The following is a 22,457-nucleotide window of genomic DNA, read 5'->3' as shown; positions in this document are numbered from 1 at the left end:
CCTCCTCCTTATCTTGGGAAGACTGGGTGCACCATGATTTAGCTAGTTCTTTGATTCTGTAGTTGAATGTAAGAAAAGAAAGTCCTTAGAGATGTTTCTATACTTTTTGTGACTAAGACATTCTGCAAAAGCCAGATCCAAGAAAAAAAGAGCTAGAATATTCTTTACTCTCTCCTTTCTTTCTCATCTACTCTTAGTTTGCACCCAAGTCTGATTTAGGCTTATTTGAAATAAGGATGCCTTCTTCCATCACTCCAGGGGATGAGTAATTTGATAGCAATGGCAATAATCCTACAGGGGCTGCTTCAGTCTCCATAGTTAGAGGCTATTTCAAATTATTCTTCTGTTATCTGACTTAATTAAAGGAGGTTAACATTTGCCCCAAACTTTGTGACAGCATTTGAATCATTCAAAGTTAACTGAAGTTAACTGAATCATCAAGTAGATTTAATATAGACTCAAACAAATATCAATTCTTACTCAGATAAGATTCTTGATTTTGATTAAATTTGGTTTCTTGGAGAAGATTTGTTTTTTTACTTTCTCCCACAAAATGACATTTGAATTGTTTGTGACACCTCCAATATGTCCATGTCTTTTGGAAGACTAGATGGGTAATTTTACAGTGGGGTGCGAAAACTAGTTTCTGGTGCCATCATAGGGAAGTCACACTTGTAAATATTTGGCTTCAGTTATTCCATTTACTAAATGATGTCTGACATTTCTTTCCAGGAGAAAAATGAAATTTTAGAACAGAAGTCTTCCTTAGTTATAAGCCTTAATCTTATGTGAACAATTGATCTTAAATACAATATACCATGATTTTAAAAAAGAATGACACTGGGATATTTTCTTTTTAAAAACTTTTTGCACTGAAAAAAAAAATGAAATTTTATATTGGTGTATAGTTGATTTACAGTGTTGTGTTAGTTTCAGGTGTACAGCAGAGTGATGTACCGCTATACATAGATCTGTTCTTTTCCAGGCTCTTTTCCCAAATAGGTTAATACAGATTACTGAGTAGAGTTTCCTGTGCTTTATTTTAGGTCCTTGTTGATTATCTATTCTATATATTTACGGTATATATAATAATATAATATAATAATTAGGAGGTTAATCTCAACCTCCTAATTTATCTCTCCCCACTGATTCTATAATATTTTCTTCTAGAAATTCTAATATTTGTATTAACAGAGCTATAAGTGCATCATATTAAGTGTGACTTGAATAGTTTTCACTTAATTAATCTTTATATTTTTCTCCCTTCTTCTCCCATGGAAACTCAAAAGCAAATCTGAGAATCCTACAGGTTGTAACATTTCAATATTCTGCCATCTCTCTTCCAAACTTTGAGGAAAACAGTCATCTTCGCAGTATACATCTGCTAGGACCAGGTGTGTTACTGCCCTTCTTAGATTTTATTCCAAAGCAGGGATCATGCAGTTTACCAACTTCTGCACCTCAGAGGAGAAAAGGGAAGACTTGAATTAGAACCAAGAAGAAAAAGTTTTGTTACACTGTGGATTATCCTCAGCTGGTTAGCACACTCCACTCAAAACCCTACTTTGGAGGGGTGGGGGGGGGCGCTTTAAAAAACTATCCTATATAATCTATGAACTGTGATGAGTAGAAAGTATAGTCCGTTTCTAGCCCTATTATTCAATTTCCCCCTTTTTCCCCACTGACTTGACAAATATCTGAGTGTCTGCCATGCCCCAGCTCTTCTGCAGAGTCACTGGGTGTGAGGGATGAGCAGAACAGCAGTGTCCCCATTTGTGAAGCACAGGATGGGGACGACAGTAAACAATCAAAATAGCAAAGAGCACGATACTTGTTCACAGAATTGGAGAAGAGCGAGACAGAGAACTGGTGTTGAGAACTGATGTTAAAACAAATGTACAAAGATGCTAATTCTCAATGTAGTATGTTCATTGGATTTCCGATTTTCCTGGGATGATGAGAGTGGTTTAATTAAATAATGAGAAATTACACGACTAATTCCTTTTTATGGGGCCTTTGATGACAGGCTGGCTTTCCTTCATCAAAAAAAGAAAAAAAGATAGAAAATCCTTGTAAAACAATTCATGTCCTTTTCTTCATCTTGATTGCACCCATTGTTACACTCCACATAGTCTGCTTTTTAGGATGAGCCAGGTGTAGTAAAGTACCATACTCTACTCCTTTACTGTAGTAAAGTACCATTTTACTCCTTTACTGTAGTAAAGTCAAGGTTTTTTCTTCAATTCATGGTATACTTGAATTGCAGTTTATTTCAAAGTAATTTAATTCAGGTTCTCTTAAGTGTAATAGAATTTAAATGAGGCTAACAAACACATTGAGTGGTCCTAATCATCATAGGTCACTTGTGGGATTAATTATATTATCATTCATATTTCACTTCATTGTTTTTAATAGATGCCAAATTCAATAATCATAATAACTAATGTTTTGAGCTCTTACAGATGAGTTTTAACTATCTCATCTAACATGATGCCAGTCCTATGATGTGGGTCTGATTATTTCAAATTTCTATTTTATGGAGGAGGAAACAGTCACAGAGGAGGAAAATCCAACCTAGGTCTTCCTTGTGTTAAAGCCCCTGTCGTTAATATTTGTTTGCACCAACAGAAGCTGAAAATAATTTGTCTTCCTTAAATATTTTATACATTAGTATTCATTTTCTGGGTCTGAATTATTTCTTCATCACCCCAAACCTTCAGTCTAAACTTGAAATGAGTAATTTTGTATCTGGTGACAACATCTGAGATGATAATGTTTAGAATATTTCTGATGTTTTAAATTATTTTCTTATGTGTAAATTAACTCATAATTTATCAGTTAAACTATGAATGATTGTTTTCCATGGCACTCATTTTTAAAGAGTTTCTTTCCCCCTAAGGAATGAATTTTCTAATTAAGTTTCCGTTTGATTCTGTTTTCATACTAACGTCTCTGGAGGGGAATGTCATTTTTTTCCCTTTACATTATACTTGTCTTTGCAACTATTTATTATTTTTCATTAACTACTGCCAATATAATTTCATTTCACTCATGTAATTCAAAACCACAGTATACTTTCTTAATAAAGAGCAACTTCAGAAAATAGGGCAAGTATTTGGACTTATTCCTAATTTATCCAAAAAACTCTCACTTGGAGTCACATTTTATTGATAACAACTCATTTAATAAACTCACTACATTTCAGAAATTACTTTTTAAGTGCCAGAGAAAGAACAGAGATAGGCTTATTGAATATAATATAGCATAGAGGTAAAAATCTCATTTTAATGAGCTGGAGGGACAGAAAAATATCATTACAATGGAAGTATATTGCTTTCAAAATATCATCGTATATTAAAAATGTGTCAAACTTTATTAAGAATATTTCCTTCTCTATATACAGATATTCAAATAAAGGTCATCTTCTCCAATTTAGCCAGCACACGCAGTCCCCTTGTTGCTATGGCTGGCAATGTTGCTATGCTGGAGTGTTTCAGGGCCGACATGCCCTAATGCAGCCACAGATCTTAGGGTAAGAGGTGACAGATCCAATCCACTTACATCCAGACATGGATCCGCATCTGCTTCTGTAGGATGTGACCAGATATTTGATGAGTTATGAACAGTTTCAGCAAGAAATTCCACTCTGCTGACCATTCTTCTTTCTTTTCTTGATGGTTCAGAAATATTTCCAAGATATGTTTGTGTGAGAGAGGCTGAGGAAGAAATGGAAGATCCTTATATCAGTTGTGCTAAATGAGGAGGAAGAGAAATGACTTAATGAGACATCTCTTATGCCTTGGTCCGTATCATCATTTTACACGTCATCAAACACGAAGGTGCCATATTTCACCCACATTTCCCTTGGTTTGATCTTCAGTGTAAACTGTGACACATGGAGGCTGACTGTCACTGGTGCCCACGGTTATTTATTCTGCCTACCAGTTATGTTCATAGCAACATGGAATCATCATTCCCTGACTTACTGAGTCAAACTTTTAAAATACTTCCAACTCTACTTTTTATACTTAGAACATTTGGGGATATATTACTAACTGCTACAGTGACTTTTAGTGAGATATTCATACAGGGTAAGGTCTACAGATAGAAAAAGCAATAAGAAGCAAGAAAGATATGATGTCTCACGGATATATCTCTATGGTCTTGGTACCTCCTATGCGTACCATTGGATTAATTTTTTTTAATTGAAGGATAGTTGATTTACAATGTTGTGTGTTAATTTCTGCTGTGGAGCTCCCCAGGTGGCACATAGGTAAAGAATCTGCCTGCCAATTCAAGAGATGAGGCTTCACTCCCTGGGTTGGGAAGATCACCTGGAGAAGGAAATGGCCACCCACTCCAGTATTTTTGCCTGGGAAATTCCATGGACAGCGGAGCCTAGTAGGTACAATCCATGGCTCACAAAGAATCAGACATGATTGAGCAGACATGCACACATGTTAATTTTGCTGTACAGAGAAGTGACTCAGTTATACATATATATTCTTTTTCATATTATTTTCCATGTTGGTTTATCACAGAATATTAAATAAAATTCCCTGCAAAATACAGTAACACCTTGCGTCTCCCAACCCTCTCCTTCCCTACCCTTCTTCCCCCTTCAGTTCAGTTCAGTTGTTCAGTCGTGTCCGACTCTTTGCAACCCCATGAAGTGCAGCACGGCAGGCCTCCCTCTCCATCACCAACTCCCAGGGTTTACTCAAACTCATGTCCTTCGAGTCGGTGATGCCATCCAGCCATCTCATCCTCTGTCGTCCCCTTCTCCTCCTGCCCCCAATCCCTCCCAGCATCAGAGTCTTTTCCAATGAGTCAACTCTTCGCATGAGGTGGCCAAAATATTGGAGTTTCAGCTTCAGCATCAGTCCTTCCAATGAACACCAAGGGCTGATCTCCTTTAGGATGGACTGGTTGGATCTCCTTGCAGTCCAAGGGGCTCTCAAGAGTCTTCTCCAACACCACAGTTCAAAAGCATCAATTCTTCAGCGCTCAGCTTTCTTCACTGTCCAACTCACATCCATACATGACCAGAGGAAAAACCATAGCTTTGACTAGACGGGCCTTTGTTGGCAAAGTAATGTCTCTGCTTTTGAATATGCTATCTAGGTTGGTCATAACTTTCCTTCCAAGGAGTAAGCGTCTTTTAATTTCCTGGCTGCAATCACCATCTGCAGTGATTTTGGAGCCCAAAAAAATAAAGTCTGACACTGTTTCCACTGTTTCCCCATCTATTTGCCATGAAGTGATGGGATCAGATGCCATGATCTTCGTTTTCTGAATGTTGAGCTTTAAGCCACCTTTTCCACTCTCCACTTTCACTCTCATCAAGAGGCTCTTTAGTCCCTCTTCACTTCCTGCCATAAGGGTGGTGTCATCTGCATATCTGAGGTTATTGATATTTCTCCCGGCAGTCTTGATTCCAGCTTGTGCTTCTTCCAGCCCAGCATGTCTCATGATGTACTCTGCATAGAAGTTAAATAAGCAGGGTGACAACATACAGCCTTGACGTACTCCTTTTCCTATTGGAACCAGTCTATTGTTACATGTCCAGTTCTAACTGTTGCTTCCTGACCTGCATATAGGTTTCTCAAGAGGCAGGTCAGGTGGTCTGGTACTCCCATCTCTTTCAGAATTTTCCACAGTTTATTGTGATCCACACAGTCAAAGGCTTTGGCCTAGTCAATAAAGCAGAAATAGATGTTTTTCTGGAACTCTCTTGCTTTTTCGATGAAGTCTGTCCTCTATGTCTGTAAGTCTGTTTCTGTTTTGTAGATATGTTCATTTGTATCATATATCAGATTCTACTTATAAGTTAAAGGAAAGTTACATGGCTCAAAACAGCCTGGAGTTAAAATTCCCCTCCGGATCCTCCCCACCATTCTATACAAAACAAAGCACTCTCTCACCCTAAGAATAGAATGGATGTTAAGGTTGATTACGCCCAGCTCCCAGCCCTTCCCAAATCTACTGTCAGTGGATTTCAAATCCTTTGAGCCTTAAGAAGACTCAGGAGAATTAAAGTCAACAGAGAAAAGGTCAAAGAGAAACACTTTAATGCTATTGAATTGAGAGGGACATAACTATTGGAGAAAAAATTGCTAAAAGTGTTAGTGCAGAGGGTAGAAGGCAAAAGCAAGTGTTTAGCACTTTTTACTTGCTGCAACTTGATTTTATTTCAATCTCCCAAAAGGGTGTCTGCTAGTGTGATGCCAGATACCCATGAGTCAAGCATAGGGAACAGCTGCAGATTGCACGGAAAAGCAGCATTAGAAAATGCCTGAGGAGCTTGGCTTTTCTTTATGTGCCTCAGGCACGAGGTCTTTGGCAATTCATTTTTCAGTGGATTTCAAATCCTTGTTTCTTTCTTCAGTCTAACTCTATTAGTTTGCATGTAATTTGCTTTTTTAACAGATTTTCTTTGAAATAAGAAGTTTTGATTTTCACAATTTTTTGACTGCTGTGTTTGTTTTAAAAAGTTTTGTGTTTTTTTGGTTTTCAATGATGATAAATGGGTTAAAATACTTGCACTCTCCACCTTTTCTTTCTTTAGTAATTAAAATACTGTCAAAGGCTATAGAATATAGACCATAGGACCTTGTTTCACACAAGAACCATTCTTACACTCTCTCTGATGTTCTTCATGGATAGGTCAAATGACTAATAAGCTTAGTGCTGTTCAGGTCCAGTTTCAGGCTTGTTTTTAGGTACCCCATGTTCCTTCTCTTCCTTAGTTTAGTTTTTTACCCATGGGCAGTTGTTTAAATATAGTAGTCTCCTCTCACTATTCACAGCTCCAGCCTCAGCTCACCAAACAATCTTTCCTTACTCTTGAAAAATCATTGCTAGAATATTGGTAACATAACTATAGCTACAGAATTTAATAAACAATCTCAACCCATATTGGGCAAGGAGAAGGAGGCTTCTCTAAGGGTTTGACACAACTAGATTGGTTGAGAGAGTCTGGTTTTATTAGTGATAGTACACATAAACCAATATTCTTTTTCTTTGATAAAGGATCTGCAGTGGCTTTACTCCACCCTAAAGTTCAAATTTAGTTCTATTTTTTTCCTCCTTCTGGAAATAGTTTCTCATAACAGTGATACGAAGTCCATTATATTAGATGAAATAAAAATGTATTGGGGATGTCTAAAACGCCTTAATGTTATGTCATCATTCTCAGTGAAGAAATCTGGGGGACTTGTGGAGATTGAATGCAAAGATATATGGGTTTTCCCCTAATTTAATCATATATTTGCCTGAGCATTTTATCTTTTTTCTGTATTACAGTCTGGTATTATTTAGCACAATGTACTGAAAAATGTTAGTAATGTAGTTAAATTGTGCAAATAGTTTTAGTGGGTGAGTTCTTTTTTCCTTAAAATTATTGAGATAAAAACTTAACTATGCTTTTAAAAATATTTGTTTATTGACCGTGCTGGGTCTTCACTCCCCGTGGGCTGTCTCTAGTTGTGGTGAGCGGGCCCACTCTCTAGTTCTGATGTGTTGGCTTTTCATTGCTGTGGCTTCTCTTATTATGGAGCATGGGCCCTAGGGCACGTGGGCATCAGTACTTGCAGCACGTGGGCTCAGCAGTTGTGGATCTTGGGCTCTAGAGCGCAGGCTCAGCAATTGTGGCGCACGGGCCCAGTTGCTCCACCGGATGTGGAATCTTCCTGGACCAGGAATCGAACCAGTGTCCCCTGCATTGCAAAGCAGATTCTTAATCACTAGACCACCAGAGAAGCCCCTTAACTATGTTGTTTCCATCAAGACACGTTTAGTTCAGCATATTTCATAGAAGCTGTTTAACTAAGGAAATGAGTAGAGAAACTCTCTCAGTATTCCAATAGTGAAAAACTAACTAAAGGAAAAAGATCCTAAGACATTAGAAGTAACCATTACTCATATTGCATTACGAGGTTAAAAATGAAGCCTTCGGTGAACTGAGCAATTGGTGAGTGAGTGTTCTGAAGGACAATTTTCTGTAGCACGGAAGAGTCAGAAACCTTAGTGGACACTAACCTGGTCCACAGCTATTGGCCAGGACAGCTAGAGGTAGGAAGCCAGTAGCCAGGACAGCCTGCTGCCTTAGAGCCACCAGGAATGACAGTGATCAGTGGCCATCTTGGTGAAGAATGGCATGAGTCAAAAATAAAAAACAAACCGTAATGGACACAGTACAAGAAGGACTGCAGGTGCCTGGTTGTCACGTTTAGTGATTCACACTCCTGTGTGCTTGGCAATACCACGGGAGTCACTCAGCCTTCAGTGTTCAGTCATCATTCACCTCTCAGAGGGTGAAGACAACATTGACTCGTCTGTCATAAACCCTGAACATATTTGCAACTTCAAAAAGAATAGAAATAGTTTAGAAACACAGCTTTATTGTGTCTTAGCCAAGTATATTTAAAATTGTGCATCTGTATTTGACCACTTCCTAGACTTCTCTGGGCCAGTGGTTAAGACTGCACTTTAAATGCAGGGCCCAAGGGTTTGATTCCCTAGTTAGGAAGATCCTGTATGCCACATGGTGCAACCAAAGGAAAAAAAAATTGTATATATATTCCACTTCCCGACAATGGTGAAAGCTGAGCTGATATGGAAGCCCAGCCTCCCATTTAAGGGCAGAATAGCTTGAGAAAATGGAACTGTTAAAGTCTATATGTATCTCAAACTACAAGAAAGAAAGTGAAACTGTGGGTGCCAGATATGAGGAGAGAGCTCCAGGTGGGAAAATAAGATATAAAGTGGGGTTCCCCACTTTATATAAGTTCTGTAGGACACAGGTGCATCAGGACTTAGGAGCCAGGAACTTAGAGTTTAACTTTCACTGTATAGTGAATCTGAGGGCTCGAAATGAATCCTTTGTGTGCATCCAGGTATCTGGAAGGTTCCCTATCCATGAAGTGTGGGATGGAAATAGACATACATGCTTCCAACATCTTTACCCTGCACTCCTGGGTACCCTGCACTCCTGCACATCCATAAAAAAATGGGTGCTCAACTTATGAGGATGAAGGATTTGGAGCAAGTTCAATGGGACTTCCCAGGTGGTACAGTTGATACAGAATCTGCCTGCCAATGAAGGAGATGCAAAAGATGATGGTTCGATCCCTGGGTCAGGACGATCCCTGGAGCAGAAAATGGCAGCCCAAGCCAGTATTCTCGCTTGGAAAATTACATGGACAGAGGAGCCTGGTGGGCTACAGTCCATGGGGGCACAAAGAGTCAGACACAAGTGAGCGCACACGCAACAACAAACCTGTGAAACTTGAACATGTGGGGACCTGCGCCCCCGTGCATTTGATGAAATAAAATGGAAGCTTGCCCAGAGTCAGTGAAACTCCTGGGGCCCCACCAGGGCAAACATGAAATGTATTATTGGCATGGTTTTCCAACCCAGAGTTTCTCAGATACCTACAGACATCATCACTAAAATTACCCCGACTAAAGAGGAGCTCAAAATCAAAACTAAAAAGTCACCAAATGAGTGAAGGACATCTTGGGACAGAGGCATGGAGGAGAATCAGCAGATACAGGAAACAGGAGATTTAATCGTGTGTGTGTGTGCTAAGTCACTCAGTCATGTTTGACTCTGTGATCCTATGGGATGTAGCCCACCAGGCTCCCCTGTCCATAGGATTTCTCTAGGCAAGAATACTGGAGTGGGTTGCCTTGTCCTCTTCCAGGGGATTTTCCCGACTCAAGGTTCGAACTGGGCATTGGTTATGTCTCCTGTATTGGCAGGTGGGTTTTTTAGCACTGGTGAGTGCCACCTGGGAAGCCCAATTTAACCCTGAGAGATTATAGAAAAATCTGGAATGAAATATAAATAGAATAAAAATGTTGAAATAGTTAAAAGGAGTTCTGGACACCATAAAAAGATTGGATAAAGAATCAAATTGAACTCCTTGAAGTTAAAAATGCTGTTGTAAAAATATAAAATTCAATGCCCATGTTTAATGTATATTAATTTTGATTCATTAATTGTCAGGCTTATGTGTGGAAACAATCCAGAATGCAGCATAATGGGATAAAAAAAATATGACAAGGAATTTTATGGAAATGAAGGATGGATTCAGAAGACCCAACATATATTTTATTGAAACTGTAAAGAACAGATTAGATGTAATAGGAGAGAAGCAATATGTGAAGAGATTCCTAGAGGATTTTCCAGAATCAAAGAAAGATATGCATACTCAGAGTAAAGGACTTTACCAAGCCCCAGAGAAGGATACATAAAAGGAGGTCACCCTCAGACACATCATAGTGAGCTTTCAGAATTCCCTGGAGAAAAACCTTAAACACTAATGAAATGTGAAGACAGATAATCCAAGTTACAATGTTTAGACAGACAGCAGTTAACAGAAGTCAGAGCAAGTGGACAGTATCTTCAAGATGCTGGGAACAATAACCATTATCCTAGAATTCTATGTTCAGGTAAATTCTAGCTCAAGAGGAGAACAAAATAAAGACATTTCAGAGAGAGTTCAAGATGGGAAGCTCTGGAAAAAAAAAAAAACAAAACTATCAAAGCATTTACTTCAGTGAGAAGGAAACTAACTCCAGAAGAAAGGTGTGAAATTCAGGAACCAAGAATGATGAAACAATATTAACTTAAAACAATTTAAAAAAAAAAAAAGATTTTTTTTTCATGAAAGCTTTATTTTTTTAATATGAGTAATTTAAGGCAAAATCTGTTGTTTTCTTTTACTATAAATAAATATAAATAGCTAACAGTGTTGGTGTAAGTAGAATATGGAGTGTATGGAGGATGAAATATTACATCACCTTGAAGAATTTTTGATGCCTTTTGCTGGTGCTTGTGTTAAGATGCTAAGGAAAAGCACTATGTAAAACATCAGATTTACCACTATGTGAGCTGAATGAAAATGTGTAGGGGAAATATTGAAAGGCAATGAGCAAAAAATGTAAAACAATTATTTTGGAGTTGACATAATGGTATTTTTCCTCAATATCTGTCAAAATTCTAAAATTTATATGTATTATTTTAATAATAAAAAACTTCAAAATACTTAAACAGATATAATTACTAAATTATGAATTTCACTAAAAGACACTATGTTTATAATTTTGCAGGCAAACCTCTCCTCACCATCTTCTACGGTACCAGAGAGTCAGCTGGTATGTATCCTGTTATTAAATCATAGACCTAGTATTTCAGAAAATCCTAATCTTTCAAGATAGATGTATCTGAACAAAAATGAATCGGTTCTAATGAGGTGGATGAAACTGGAGCCTATTATACAGAGTGAAATAAGTCAGAAAGAAAAACACCAATACAGTATATTAACCCATATATATGGGATTTAGAAAGATGGTAACAATGACCCTATATGCGAGACAGCAAAAGAGACACAGATATAAAGAGCAGACTTTTGGACTCTGTGGGAGAAGGCGAGGGTGGGATGATTTGAGAGAATAGCACTGAAACATGTATATTACCATATGTGAAATAGGTGACCAGTCCAGGTTTGATGCATGAGACGGGGCGCCCAAAGCCAGTGCACTGGGACGACCTGAGGGATGGGGTGGGGAGGGAGGCGGGAGGGGGGTCTGGGTGGGGGACACATGTACACCTGTGGCTGAGTCATGGCAACGTATGACAAAAACCACTACAGTATTGTAAAGTAATTAACCTCCAATTAAAATAAATCGATAAGTTTTTAAAAAGTGAACCGAGGACAAATACACTATGGATAAATTTCTTTGCTTACTTGTCTAGTACAAGTTTACTGATGCTTTACTAAAGCTCCATGCTGGTTGTTTTATAGGTTACAAACATGCATAAAAACATATATAGACCGTGTTTGCTGATAACTTGCACCCTGGTGGTGGTGTTAGAATAGAGTGGTCAAGGCTGGAAGCAGACACTGATGTTTTAGAGGCAAGGATTCATTTCCTGGTGGGAGAGATCAGAAAAGGGTTCAAGAACAAGGTCATCTTTAATCGTGTAGGGTAGGTTCTGAACTTGGGGAAATAGGAAATGAGATGTTTCAGGCAGGAAGATAAAGAATGATCAAACCAGGGATGAGCAGCAGAAATACAGTATGAACCACAAATATAAATCACATAGGCAATTTTAAATATTCTAGTAGCCATGTTAAAAAACTAAAAAGAAGCAGGTCACATTAATTTAAATAATATATTTTATTTATTTAATATACACACATTATCCTTTCAACATACAGTAGTATAAAATTGAGATTATTTTCCATTATTTTTGTAGGGGTAAAGTCTTGAAATCTGCAGTGTATTTTATATTTACAGCATATCTCAATTCAGACTTGCCACATTTCAAGGGCCCAGCAAGGGGGCTGGTGGCTACTCTGTAGGACAACACAGATCTAGGCTCTAGGATCTGTTTGTTATTTATAGATAAATATTTAATTAAATAGAAAAATTACTTTTTCTTACAGTGTTTCATATTTCTTATTGTTACAAGTGGTTAGCAAATGGGAACCATGATGTAAACTGCCTAGATATTATTACATGTAGTAATATAAACAGTTTTAACTGTTTATAATTATAGGTTCCTAAACAATAGACACGGTAAAGGAAGTGAAAAGGAATGAAAATACCTAGTAAAATGAATGAAAATATCTGGAAAAGTAGCGTGATACTGATTCTTCTCTTTTTAAGCAATTCTTTCTATATCCTACATCCATAACCAACAAGTCATCTTGTCATTATCATGCCAAAATGAGAACAGTGTTTTATTTGTAGTGCTAGAAAGTCATAAAGAATGTTGTTTGACTCTTAAAATAGCCTGACTGAAGCAAATGGCTTGGGTGTGTCGGCGTTTATGTGCATCATTTGTATATGAGGTGTGTGTGCGTGTGTGCATTCAGTGTCCGTTGGTTTAGAATACTGGCAGGCGGTATAGTGAGGTTGACAGGATGCTGGAACAGGGGCCAGAAGACCTACCTTTTACTTCCTGCTCTGACACTAACTACTGGACTGACAGCGAGAAGTCAGGAATCGGAGAACCTGGGCTTCAGTTTCCTAACTGAGCAAGAAAAGCATTCAATTACACTCTGTCCAAGCCTCTCTAGGGCAGAGTCCATGGTTACTAGCTCAAGGGAGCGAAGGCGTTGCCATGGAAACCAGCACTATGATAACATTATGAAGTTGAACAATTTCCCACTTTAGATATGGGACTGTTGTTATAGCTATTTTAACACTGAAAATAATGATATATGTACCTGTTTCTTGAGAGTAATGTTTGAAAATCAAGAAATATTTGTATACTCAACATAGTACACAAAAAATAGATTTTAGGTGTTGACTGCGTGTGAATGTATATATGTATTATCAGAATGACATATATATGATATATATGCAGATATATGTTGATATATGTATAGATGTCAGTCTTGATGTAATATTTTACAAAACATTTTAAGAAAGCAAATATGATTTCATGAAATAGGATATAGTATGAATGACTCATTGTAAATGTGATAATGAACTTTTTTTGGTCTAATCAAATAATTCTATGAATTTGACTCTTGTGTTCTCTAGGGGGAAAATGCAAAGCATTGCTTTAACTGATGTTGATGATAATTTTTTTGCATTTACTTTAGACCTTTTCTATAGAGAGTTCAAGGAATTTTTTAGCCAAGTTTTAAATTAAGTTTTAATCCCCAAATGCACTTGAGATCTAGGTAGGTTTGTGAAGTGATTATTTTCAAGCAAGCTATCACACACAAAAAGAACATCTCTTGGATTGATATAATTATTCAATTTAATCACTGACTTCTATCTCATCGCATTAACCTTGTACTTACATTCCCTGAGTATGGAATAGTGTAGAAATAATTACATACTAGTGATAGTGTATGAATTTGCTTCTTAAAGAATTTATAATATTTCTGCCCTTAAGTATTGTCATTTATGAATTAAATTATAATTTTTCATTTTTATGAGTGGATTTCCAATATTTGCCATTACGAATTCTCTTTTAAGTTCTGAATAAAATGAGTAAATAAGAATACCTTTGAAAAACCAATATGTGTATATACATATATATATACACACACACATTTATATGTGTGTGTTTGTAACATATGCTATGCATATAAATGCCATATTACAGGTAATTCTGATGGCACATACACATGTATATGTATTGCTTTTTGTTTATACATGTATAAACACGTGTATAACACAGGAAAACAAAATTTGGGGGAACATATGATAGATTATGGTTAAATTATGTAAATAAATATTGAATAAATATTGTATACTTTGCATGAAATAAGCAGTTAATTAAAATTATTTGACTCCTATTTTAGGGGAGAAAAGTAATAAATTGTTTGAAGTGAAAATAAATGATGGATTGCTATGGTAGCCTAAGCTTAATACAGAAGCCGTTTTGTTTTTGAGCTTTGGCTTTTTACTTAGCCATAAAAAGTAACACATTTGAGTCAGTTCTAATGAGGTGGATGAACCTAGAGCCTATCATACCGAGTGAAGTACTTACTTCAGAAAAGGAAAGGTAAATATCATATACTAACACATACATCTGGAATCTAGAAAGATGGTGCTGATGAAATTATTTGCAGGGCAGCAAGAGGGACACAGGCATAGAGAACAGACTGATGGACATGGCAGGGTGGGGTAGGGGTGGGAAGGAAGGAGAGGGTGAGATGTATGGAGAGAGTAACGATGAAACTTACATTAACGTATGGAAAACAAGTAGCCAGTGGGAGCTTGCTGTATGGCTCAGGAAACTCAAACAGGGGCCCTATGACAACCTGGAGGGGTGGGGTGGGGAGGGAGATGGGAAGGAGGCTGAAGAGGGAGGGGATGTATGTATACCTATGGCTGATTCATGTTGAGGTTTGGCAGAAACCAACAAAATTCTGTAAGGCAATTATCTTTCAACTAAAAAATAAATTAAACAAAAAGAATAGACCAAGAAAAAACCAAACTTTTTTTTCATTTTAACTTGGCTTACCTGATTACATTATAATTATGCCAATTCAACACTTCAAGGAAGAAAAGAAATGTGATCTTTCCCCTTACTATTAAAATATTTCCACTGTTCACCTTGCAAGCCAAGTTATGTAGTATTAGGCTCAGAAAGAAGTCTTTTGAAACTTGTTCACCAACTATGTCCCTGTTTCTCTTTCTATTAAACAGAAACGTAGTACATCAAAACTGGGAAGGGACTTAGAGATGAGAGTGTGTTGGAAATACTTATCATGAAAATGGAGGTTGGGACAACTGCTGTGTCAGCTTGAAGGGGTTATTGTAAGGCTCATATATCATAATATGTGACATTGCCAGGTAATCCCGTATGGAGTTGGGTGTGTTGTTGTTTAGTCACTAAGTCAGGGGGTCTATTATTGCACAAAAAAATCTCTGAAATATTATCTCTGAAATTTACTTTGTGGCCATTTTACAGATAAAGAAACGGGGTCACAGAGTTTGAATAGATTATCTAAGATCACAGGGTTCATGCTCATCTTTGTTGTGTGATTTTTAAAAAGGAATCATTATTTATTTTAGATAATTCAAGGAGGGAAAAAAAAAGGCTGTTGGGAAATCAGGACGCTATGGAAGTGTGACCTTCACGGGGCACATATGATCACTTCCTGAAGAGGAGGGGCTGGGTGAGTCCAGTAGGGTACTGAGGCTTCACACCTGTGAACAGGGAATCCTTTAGCATCTGAAAGGGAACAGAAGGAAAGGAAGATCCAAGATCTAGGCTGACCCTTCACAAAGCTTTCCTAATTCCTGGACTGGGTCATCACAGTCTTAACAGAGGCTGGCGGCGTCTTTTTTCTGAGTAAGAAAACAGATTGGGCTCAACATGATGGGTAAGCACTGGTCTTCTTTGGCAGTTAGATGGGGAACCTAAGGTTAGAAGACACTGCTGCTGCTGCTGCTGCTAAGTCACTTCAGTCGTATCCGACTCTGTGTGACCCCATAGACAGCAGCCCACCAGGCTTCCCCGTCCCTAGGATTCTGGCTTTTGCTTTTGAAATTTTATGCCACTGCAAAATGCTCATTGTTGCCCAAGACACAACACTGAATCTAGAGAGTACAAAACAACAGATTTAATAAACCACATGACTACAGGTAAGAGCAAAGTGCATCTTACTGGAACATTATACAGAAGAGTACTTAGCCTTTCATATGTTTTGTTCCCAGTTCTGAAAGCCCACGGATGTGTCTGGTTTTAGTGGTGCATGACTATTCTTTCTAAGAGCCCTTGAGGTCCCTGTTGTTCAGAAATTGCAGCCCTGAAAGCTTTTGTGTAGAACTGATGCCTTCTTTAAGCTTAAAGGCAGTGTATTCTTGACTAATTTGCCTTGACACAACATGCTTAAGTGCTGCAGCATTTGTTATGGGTGCCTCCTCAGGTTTGAGTCATGCTATTGGCTTTTCTTTAACTATTGAGATATTTCAGTCTGGGAAATCTATGTCGTGTACATTTCAAAAGATGTTTTCTGAGCTGTGGAATAGGTTTATAATTATTGAAATCTTGTATATGTTTATTGTATTACAACTATCATAGTGAAAGTGAAAGTCGCTCAGTCATGTCCGACTCTTTGCGATCCCATAGAGTATACAGTCCATGGAATTCTCCAGGCCAGAATACTGGAGTGGGTAGCCTTTCCCTTGTCCAGGGGATCTTCCCAACCCAGGAATCGAACCCAGGTCTCCCACATTGCAGGCAGATTCTTTACAAGCTAATCAAAAAACCATAAAACATTTTTTTAAAAGGTCATCAGATAAACATTTTCCTGGGTAATCAAGATCCTTTGGTATCAGTACTCTGAATTATAAATACAAAAGCAAGAAAAAGGAAAGAATTTTTTTCTTTTTCAATTTCCTTCTATGCTATTTTCTCTTTACAAAGTTCTGTCATGCATATTATCTTATTAGATTTGCACAGTTTGTGACTTAGTATGGAAGGAATTGTTATTTCTATTATTCTGATGAAAAACACTTTGAAGTCTACCATGTGTCATAAGTCCTGCAGCTAATGGGTGGTATTAAAATCTGTCCACACCCTCCTCCCTAATTTTGGAAGCTTCACTCTGTACTATAATGTTTTAAAATTTGAGATATTTCTTTGAGAGAATAAAAGCTTAAGTATTTGCTACAAGCACATTAACATTTTTATTTAAAAAAGAATTGGAGGTAATGAACATTTTATTAATTGAACGAGTGAATCAGCTAAATAATTTAGAAAATGTTGCTTTTGTCAACAATCTTGACTAGGACAATGTTTTTGCATTTCTTTGAGTTTGTTGCCCCAGTAACTTAAAAACAAAAACAAAAGCACTGGCGAATATAGGCAAGACAGAAGCAAATGGCTAAAAGAAGTAGCGATGGTACTTTTCACACTCTTCGGATCCATCAAATTAGTAGAATTCCTAGCCAGACCCATGGATTTTCCATGTGCTATGTTCTGTTACTTCCTTTGCTGATTTTTGTTGTTGTTGTTGTTTTGTTTTCTTATCACGTGACCCTAGAGCTTGCTAGTGCAGTCGAAAGCAATTAAAAACACAGTCTGCTAGTTGGAGTTAATTTAAGAAAGATGTTGTTTTAAGAAGGCATTATCTATATAATGCATTCTCTAGATCAGTGCTGGCAGTTACTTTTCAACTTTGGTCTCCAGCCAGAGGCAATACCAACCTGTTGTCATAGAGTTATAAGTTCCAAAGGACAGAGACAATGTCTGTTTTTTACAGGGCGCAAGTAACAATGCTCTCGGGTAAGTGTTTACTTGATGAGTATGAATAGCGGAACCAGCGCCCCACAGGCCGTTAAAACCTGCCTCCAGGCCCTGGGACTCCACACACTGCACCTCTTGAGCTTTTTCTCCATTAAGACTAAGAATAGAATTAGATATGATCTCCCAAGTCTCACCCACGCTCCAATTCTCCAAAGAACATGACATCATTGTCTCCTGGTGGTGTTAGTTTTATTATCACTGTAATCAAACAGGGGAAAAGAAATTATTTTTAAAAAATAGAGTTAAAATCTTGCAAAGTCCTTAAAGATGTGGTCCCTGGTCTTGACTTCCTGTATCATCAAAGATGGTAACTTCTGCTTTCTGCTCATCTCTGAAGGTAGAGCTCACCAATCCACATCCCTTCTTCTAGTTCTCTAGGGGTGAAAGGTAGTGTGGATCTTCTGTCTTGTAATGTTCCCTTTTCCTTGGTTATGCTGTAATCAAAAAGTCATTCCAAGAAAAATAAGTGTGTTCACGCTAAGTCACTTCAGTCATGTCTGACTCTTTGCAACCCCCTGAACTATAGCCTATCAGGTTCCTCTGTCCATGAAACTCTCCAGGCAAAAGCACTGCAGTAACAGGATTTTCCCAACCCAGGGATTGAACCCATGTCTCTTATATCCCCTGTATTGGCAGGCAGGTTTTTTTTTTTTTTTTTTTTTTTTACCACTAGCGCCAGCTGGGAAGTCCAAGAAAAATGAGAGGAGACATTAAATGGACAGTCAAAACTTTTTAAGGCTTTGATGGATTATAGCCTACATATTCAGAGAAGGCAATGGCACCCCACTCCAGTACTCTTGCCTGGAAAATCCCATGGATGGAGGAGCCTGGTGGGCTGCAGTCCATGGGGTAGCGAAGAGTTGGACACAACTGAGCGACTTCACTTTCACTTTTCACTTTCATGCACTGGAGAAGGAAATGGCAACCCACTCCAGTGTTCTTGCCTGGAGAATCCCAGGGACAGCGGAGCCTGGTGGGCTGCCATCTCTGGGGTTGCACAAAGTTGGACACAACTGAAGCAACTTAGCAGCAGCAGCAGCAGCAGCAGCCTACATATTGAGCTTCTTCCTGTCAATTAGTTTATTTATCCTTCAAATGTCTGTTTAGCATCTGCTAGGTTCCTAACACAGTTCTAGGTGTTAGAAGGATAACAGTGAAGAAAACAATGATCTCTGGCCTCACAGAGCTTACATTCTAGTGGAGGAAGCAAGAAAATAAACGTCAACTGAGGTCAGATGGAAAAAAAAAATAGGGCAAGTAAGATCTTTTATACAGATCGTTAGAGAAGACCTATCTGATAATGATGTGGCATTTAAGCAGAGACATGAAGAATCGAAAGAGTCCTAGAAAGGGAGAAGAGAGTTCCAGACAATGTGAAGGCCAAGTTCAAACTCCAGAGGAGGGAAGACACAGTGTGTGCCAGAGGGGACAGTGAGGGAGAGAGGTCTAGAGCAGGAGATTCGATGGGAAAGGGGAGGCTGTTTGGGGAGTGAAAGAGTAGGTCTCCCTGCAGCCCCTGTAAGGGTTTTAGCTTTTATTCTAAGTGAGAAGGTGGAGTTAGAGAGGAGCCTTGAGAGGAGTCCAGTGATGTGGCTTGACTTACACGGTGGTTGTAACGTGCTTAACTCATCTGAACTGTGAGCCCTCTGAGAACACGAGGTATGTCTTGTTCACCTCCATGTAGACACTACATTTCCTGACATAGACTAGATCTCAACTGGAAAAATGGCTCCAGAGAGCATCTGATAGATGATCTGATAGAAGGATGCTTCAAAGCTCTAAGACAATGGTTGTTTTGTCTTTGAGGCACTTCAAAAATGTCAAGAATACATATGTAATTACATATGCACATTATATATGTATATGTGTAACTGGATCACTTTGCGGTACACCTGAAACTGATACATTGTAAATCAGCTATATTTTAGTTTAAAGCAGAGAATTTATCAGTACTGTGTGAGCTACTCTGCTCCTCAAAGCAAATGGAGAGTGGAGTTCTCCGTGATTGTTGGAGTCTAGCACTCTTGGAGTTGTGTCAAGAAGAATATAAACAGGCAGAGTATCCATCCACTCAAAGCCCACATATTCACCTGGCTCTAATGAGGTTCTCAGATTTTAAAACTTGTAATAACTAATCAAAATCATAGTATTCTGGTTCTAGTTAAAAATAAAATGTCTGATCATCCCTTCTACAATGATAATGTTATTTTTCTGAATGTGGGGAAAATATTTTAATAGCAAGAATGAAAAGATTAACAATTATTTCCCCAAAATATAGCTCCAAAAGAGAAAAAAAATGTCTTATGTACAGTGTAAACCATTTCTCAAGAGGTTTATCACAGTACATTGAAATTTGCTTTTTGAAGAACTTTCTTATCTTTCTTCCTGTGTCCTTTGTGCTGAGAAGGGGAGTTATTACCTGTTTTATTTCTCCACTTAGATGGAGTGACTTTTCCTGGTGTCGTTAGAATGATATTTGTATCACTTGTGAGTCTAGCTGGATCTGTCAATGCTTTAGCAGCTAAAAATGAATCATCCAGAGTAATTCAAATCCTGGGCTTATGATCAGACCAGACTTGGATTAAATCTTGAGTTGTTCACATATTAACTGCATGGCTTTGGCATGTTACTGATTCTGACTCTTTCACAGGGTGTTGAGAAGAGGAACCGAGATAATCAATTTAACATATTGAATGTGGTGCCTGTAATATATGGAATTAGAGTCTTTGGAATAATGATGGTGTCCCTGTCTACAGTGAGTGCTCAGTCTTTGAGGCAGGTTTCAAAGCAGTAGTGGAATGGTATGAGCAGGTGCAGCAGCCTTGGTCAGGACTGACTGTGTACCATGGTTCACGGAGAGTGCGTGAGGTTCAGAATTGGGCTGCCAGGGTTTGAGTTCCAGTTTGACCAAACACTGAGACGCAGTTAGGTGTGGAGGGTGTGGGTAAAGGTCATAGGATGGGAAGTGTGAACAATGTCAAAGGCAAACTATGTTTAGTATTTTTTTGCATGGAGCTGACTTCCTTGTCCATTAAATGCTGACTGGTGAGTGACAGCAAGTTAAGGTTCAGGGGGGAGAAAAAAAGAAAAAGAAAAAAAAATCATGATTAAAGAAAGAGGTGGTGAAAATAATGGAAGAATCAGGGTGGGGCAACAGGTCTGAGACCTAAGGAAGCAAACTAGGAGGAGGAAAATTCAGAGACTTCTGGTAGACCAAGACGAGGGACACAGAATCCAAGTAAAGAGCACCTGGGAAATCTGAAATAGAGAAATCTAATTAGACTAGTTATAATTAGAAACTATTTTTCTATTTTCTAATAGAAAATAGAAAATCTGAAGTAGAGAAAATAGGGAAAGAATCATTGTCGAATGGTCAGATGACCATCAGATTTAGGAAATTCATAGCAACATAAAGCATAAGGCCTGGTAGAGAAACAAATATGAAACATAAGTAACCGATTCTGATATTAAAGCTATTAATATTTGATATCCAACCAACCAGAAGAGTGTCTTTTCTGGACTCACCCTGGAGGATGAGGAAACCAAGAGAGATGATCCGAGTGGAAGGTTCCAGGTCAGGCTAACCCAACACATCAACCTGCTAGCAATGCAGGGACCAGGGGACCTTGTTTTCCTGGCAGGGAGAGTCTTCTAGCATCTCACGTGCATCTGGCCAGATTTCTCACCTCTGCTTTCATCTTTCTGCTGCTGCTGTCAAGCTTAGCTCCTAAAATTCCATGCTGGCTTTTGAACCTGGTAAGCCCTAAGTACTGGGATTGTACTGATTTCCTACTTTCCAAAGGAGGAGGAAATTAGGAGAAGGAACAGGAATAGAAGTGGCAGGAACGAGAAATGTAATAGGAAGTCGTGTGGAAAAGAGAGGCCTGAAATCTGGACAGTTTTGCATCATGACCAAGATATCAGGCTTCCCCGTTACCGGTGGCTGTAGAAATCAGTGTTTGCCTGGGCTTTGTTCTCGTGTTGGTTCATTGGAGGATATGACTGTCATGTGTATACTCACCTGTGCAATTTCACATGTAATTGGGTGTTATTCAGTTGGTGAAAAAGTAATTGCGGTCCTGGACTGTGAATTTTCAATCATTATAACTAGGCTCAAACACGTCTTTATTAATCAAAATAGGAACCATTACAATCAGCACGTTTTTGTCAGTGAGAAATACATTTGTTTATTCCTGTAGCATAAAAATCTGTGCTTCAGGATTCAACGAACTCTTGGAAAGCATCTTCTACCTCCTGCTGGCTGTGGAAGCATTTTCCCTGCAAAAAGTTGTTGAGATGCTTGAAGAAGTGGTAATCAGTTGGAGAGAGGTCAGGCAACTGTAGCGTTGCCAGATTTGTTCAACTTTTGGAGCGCTGGTTGTGTGATACGTGGTTTATTATCGTCATGGAGAAAAATTGGGCCCATTCTGTTGACCAGTGCTGGCTGCAGGCATTGCAGTTTTCAGTACATCTCATCAATTTACTGAGCATACTTCTCAGATGTAATGGTTTTGCTGGGATGCAGAAAGCTGTAGTGGGTCACCAAACAGTGACCATGTCCTTTTATTGGTGCAAGTTTGGCTTTGGGAAGTGTTTTGGAGCTTCTTCTCAGTCCAACCACTGAGCTGGTCATTGCTGATTGGTGTATAAAATCTACTTTTCA

The 22,457-nt window shown here is 38.4% G+C and overlaps 1 protein-coding gene across 21 annotated transcripts in view; it reads left to right on the top strand.

Annotated features, from left to right (window-relative positions):
• MLIP (muscular LMNA interacting protein) overlaps window positions 1–22,457 on the top strand; it is a 295,306-nt gene that overhangs the window by 211,089 nt on the left and 61,760 nt on the right. For all 21 annotated transcript variants that reach the window (XM_070777791.1, XM_070777786.1, XM_070777788.1 and 18 more), the window contains one exon: window positions 11,119–11,163. In XM_070777791.1, coding sequence (XP_070633892.1) covers window positions 11,119–11,163 — 45 coding nt within the window. The remainder of the gene's footprint in view (window positions 1–11,118; window positions 11,164–22,457) is intronic.

This window comes from Bos indicus, chromosome 23 (assembly GCF_029378745.1).
Source record: "Bos indicus isolate NIAB-ARS_2022 breed Sahiwal x Tharparkar chromosome 23, NIAB-ARS_B.indTharparkar_mat_pri_1.0, whole genome shotgun sequence".
In the NCBI taxonomy this organism is placed as follows: Eukaryota; Metazoa; Chordata; class Mammalia; order Artiodactyla; family Bovidae; genus Bos; species Bos indicus.
This window is presented reverse-complemented; position numbering and strand designations above follow the sequence as displayed.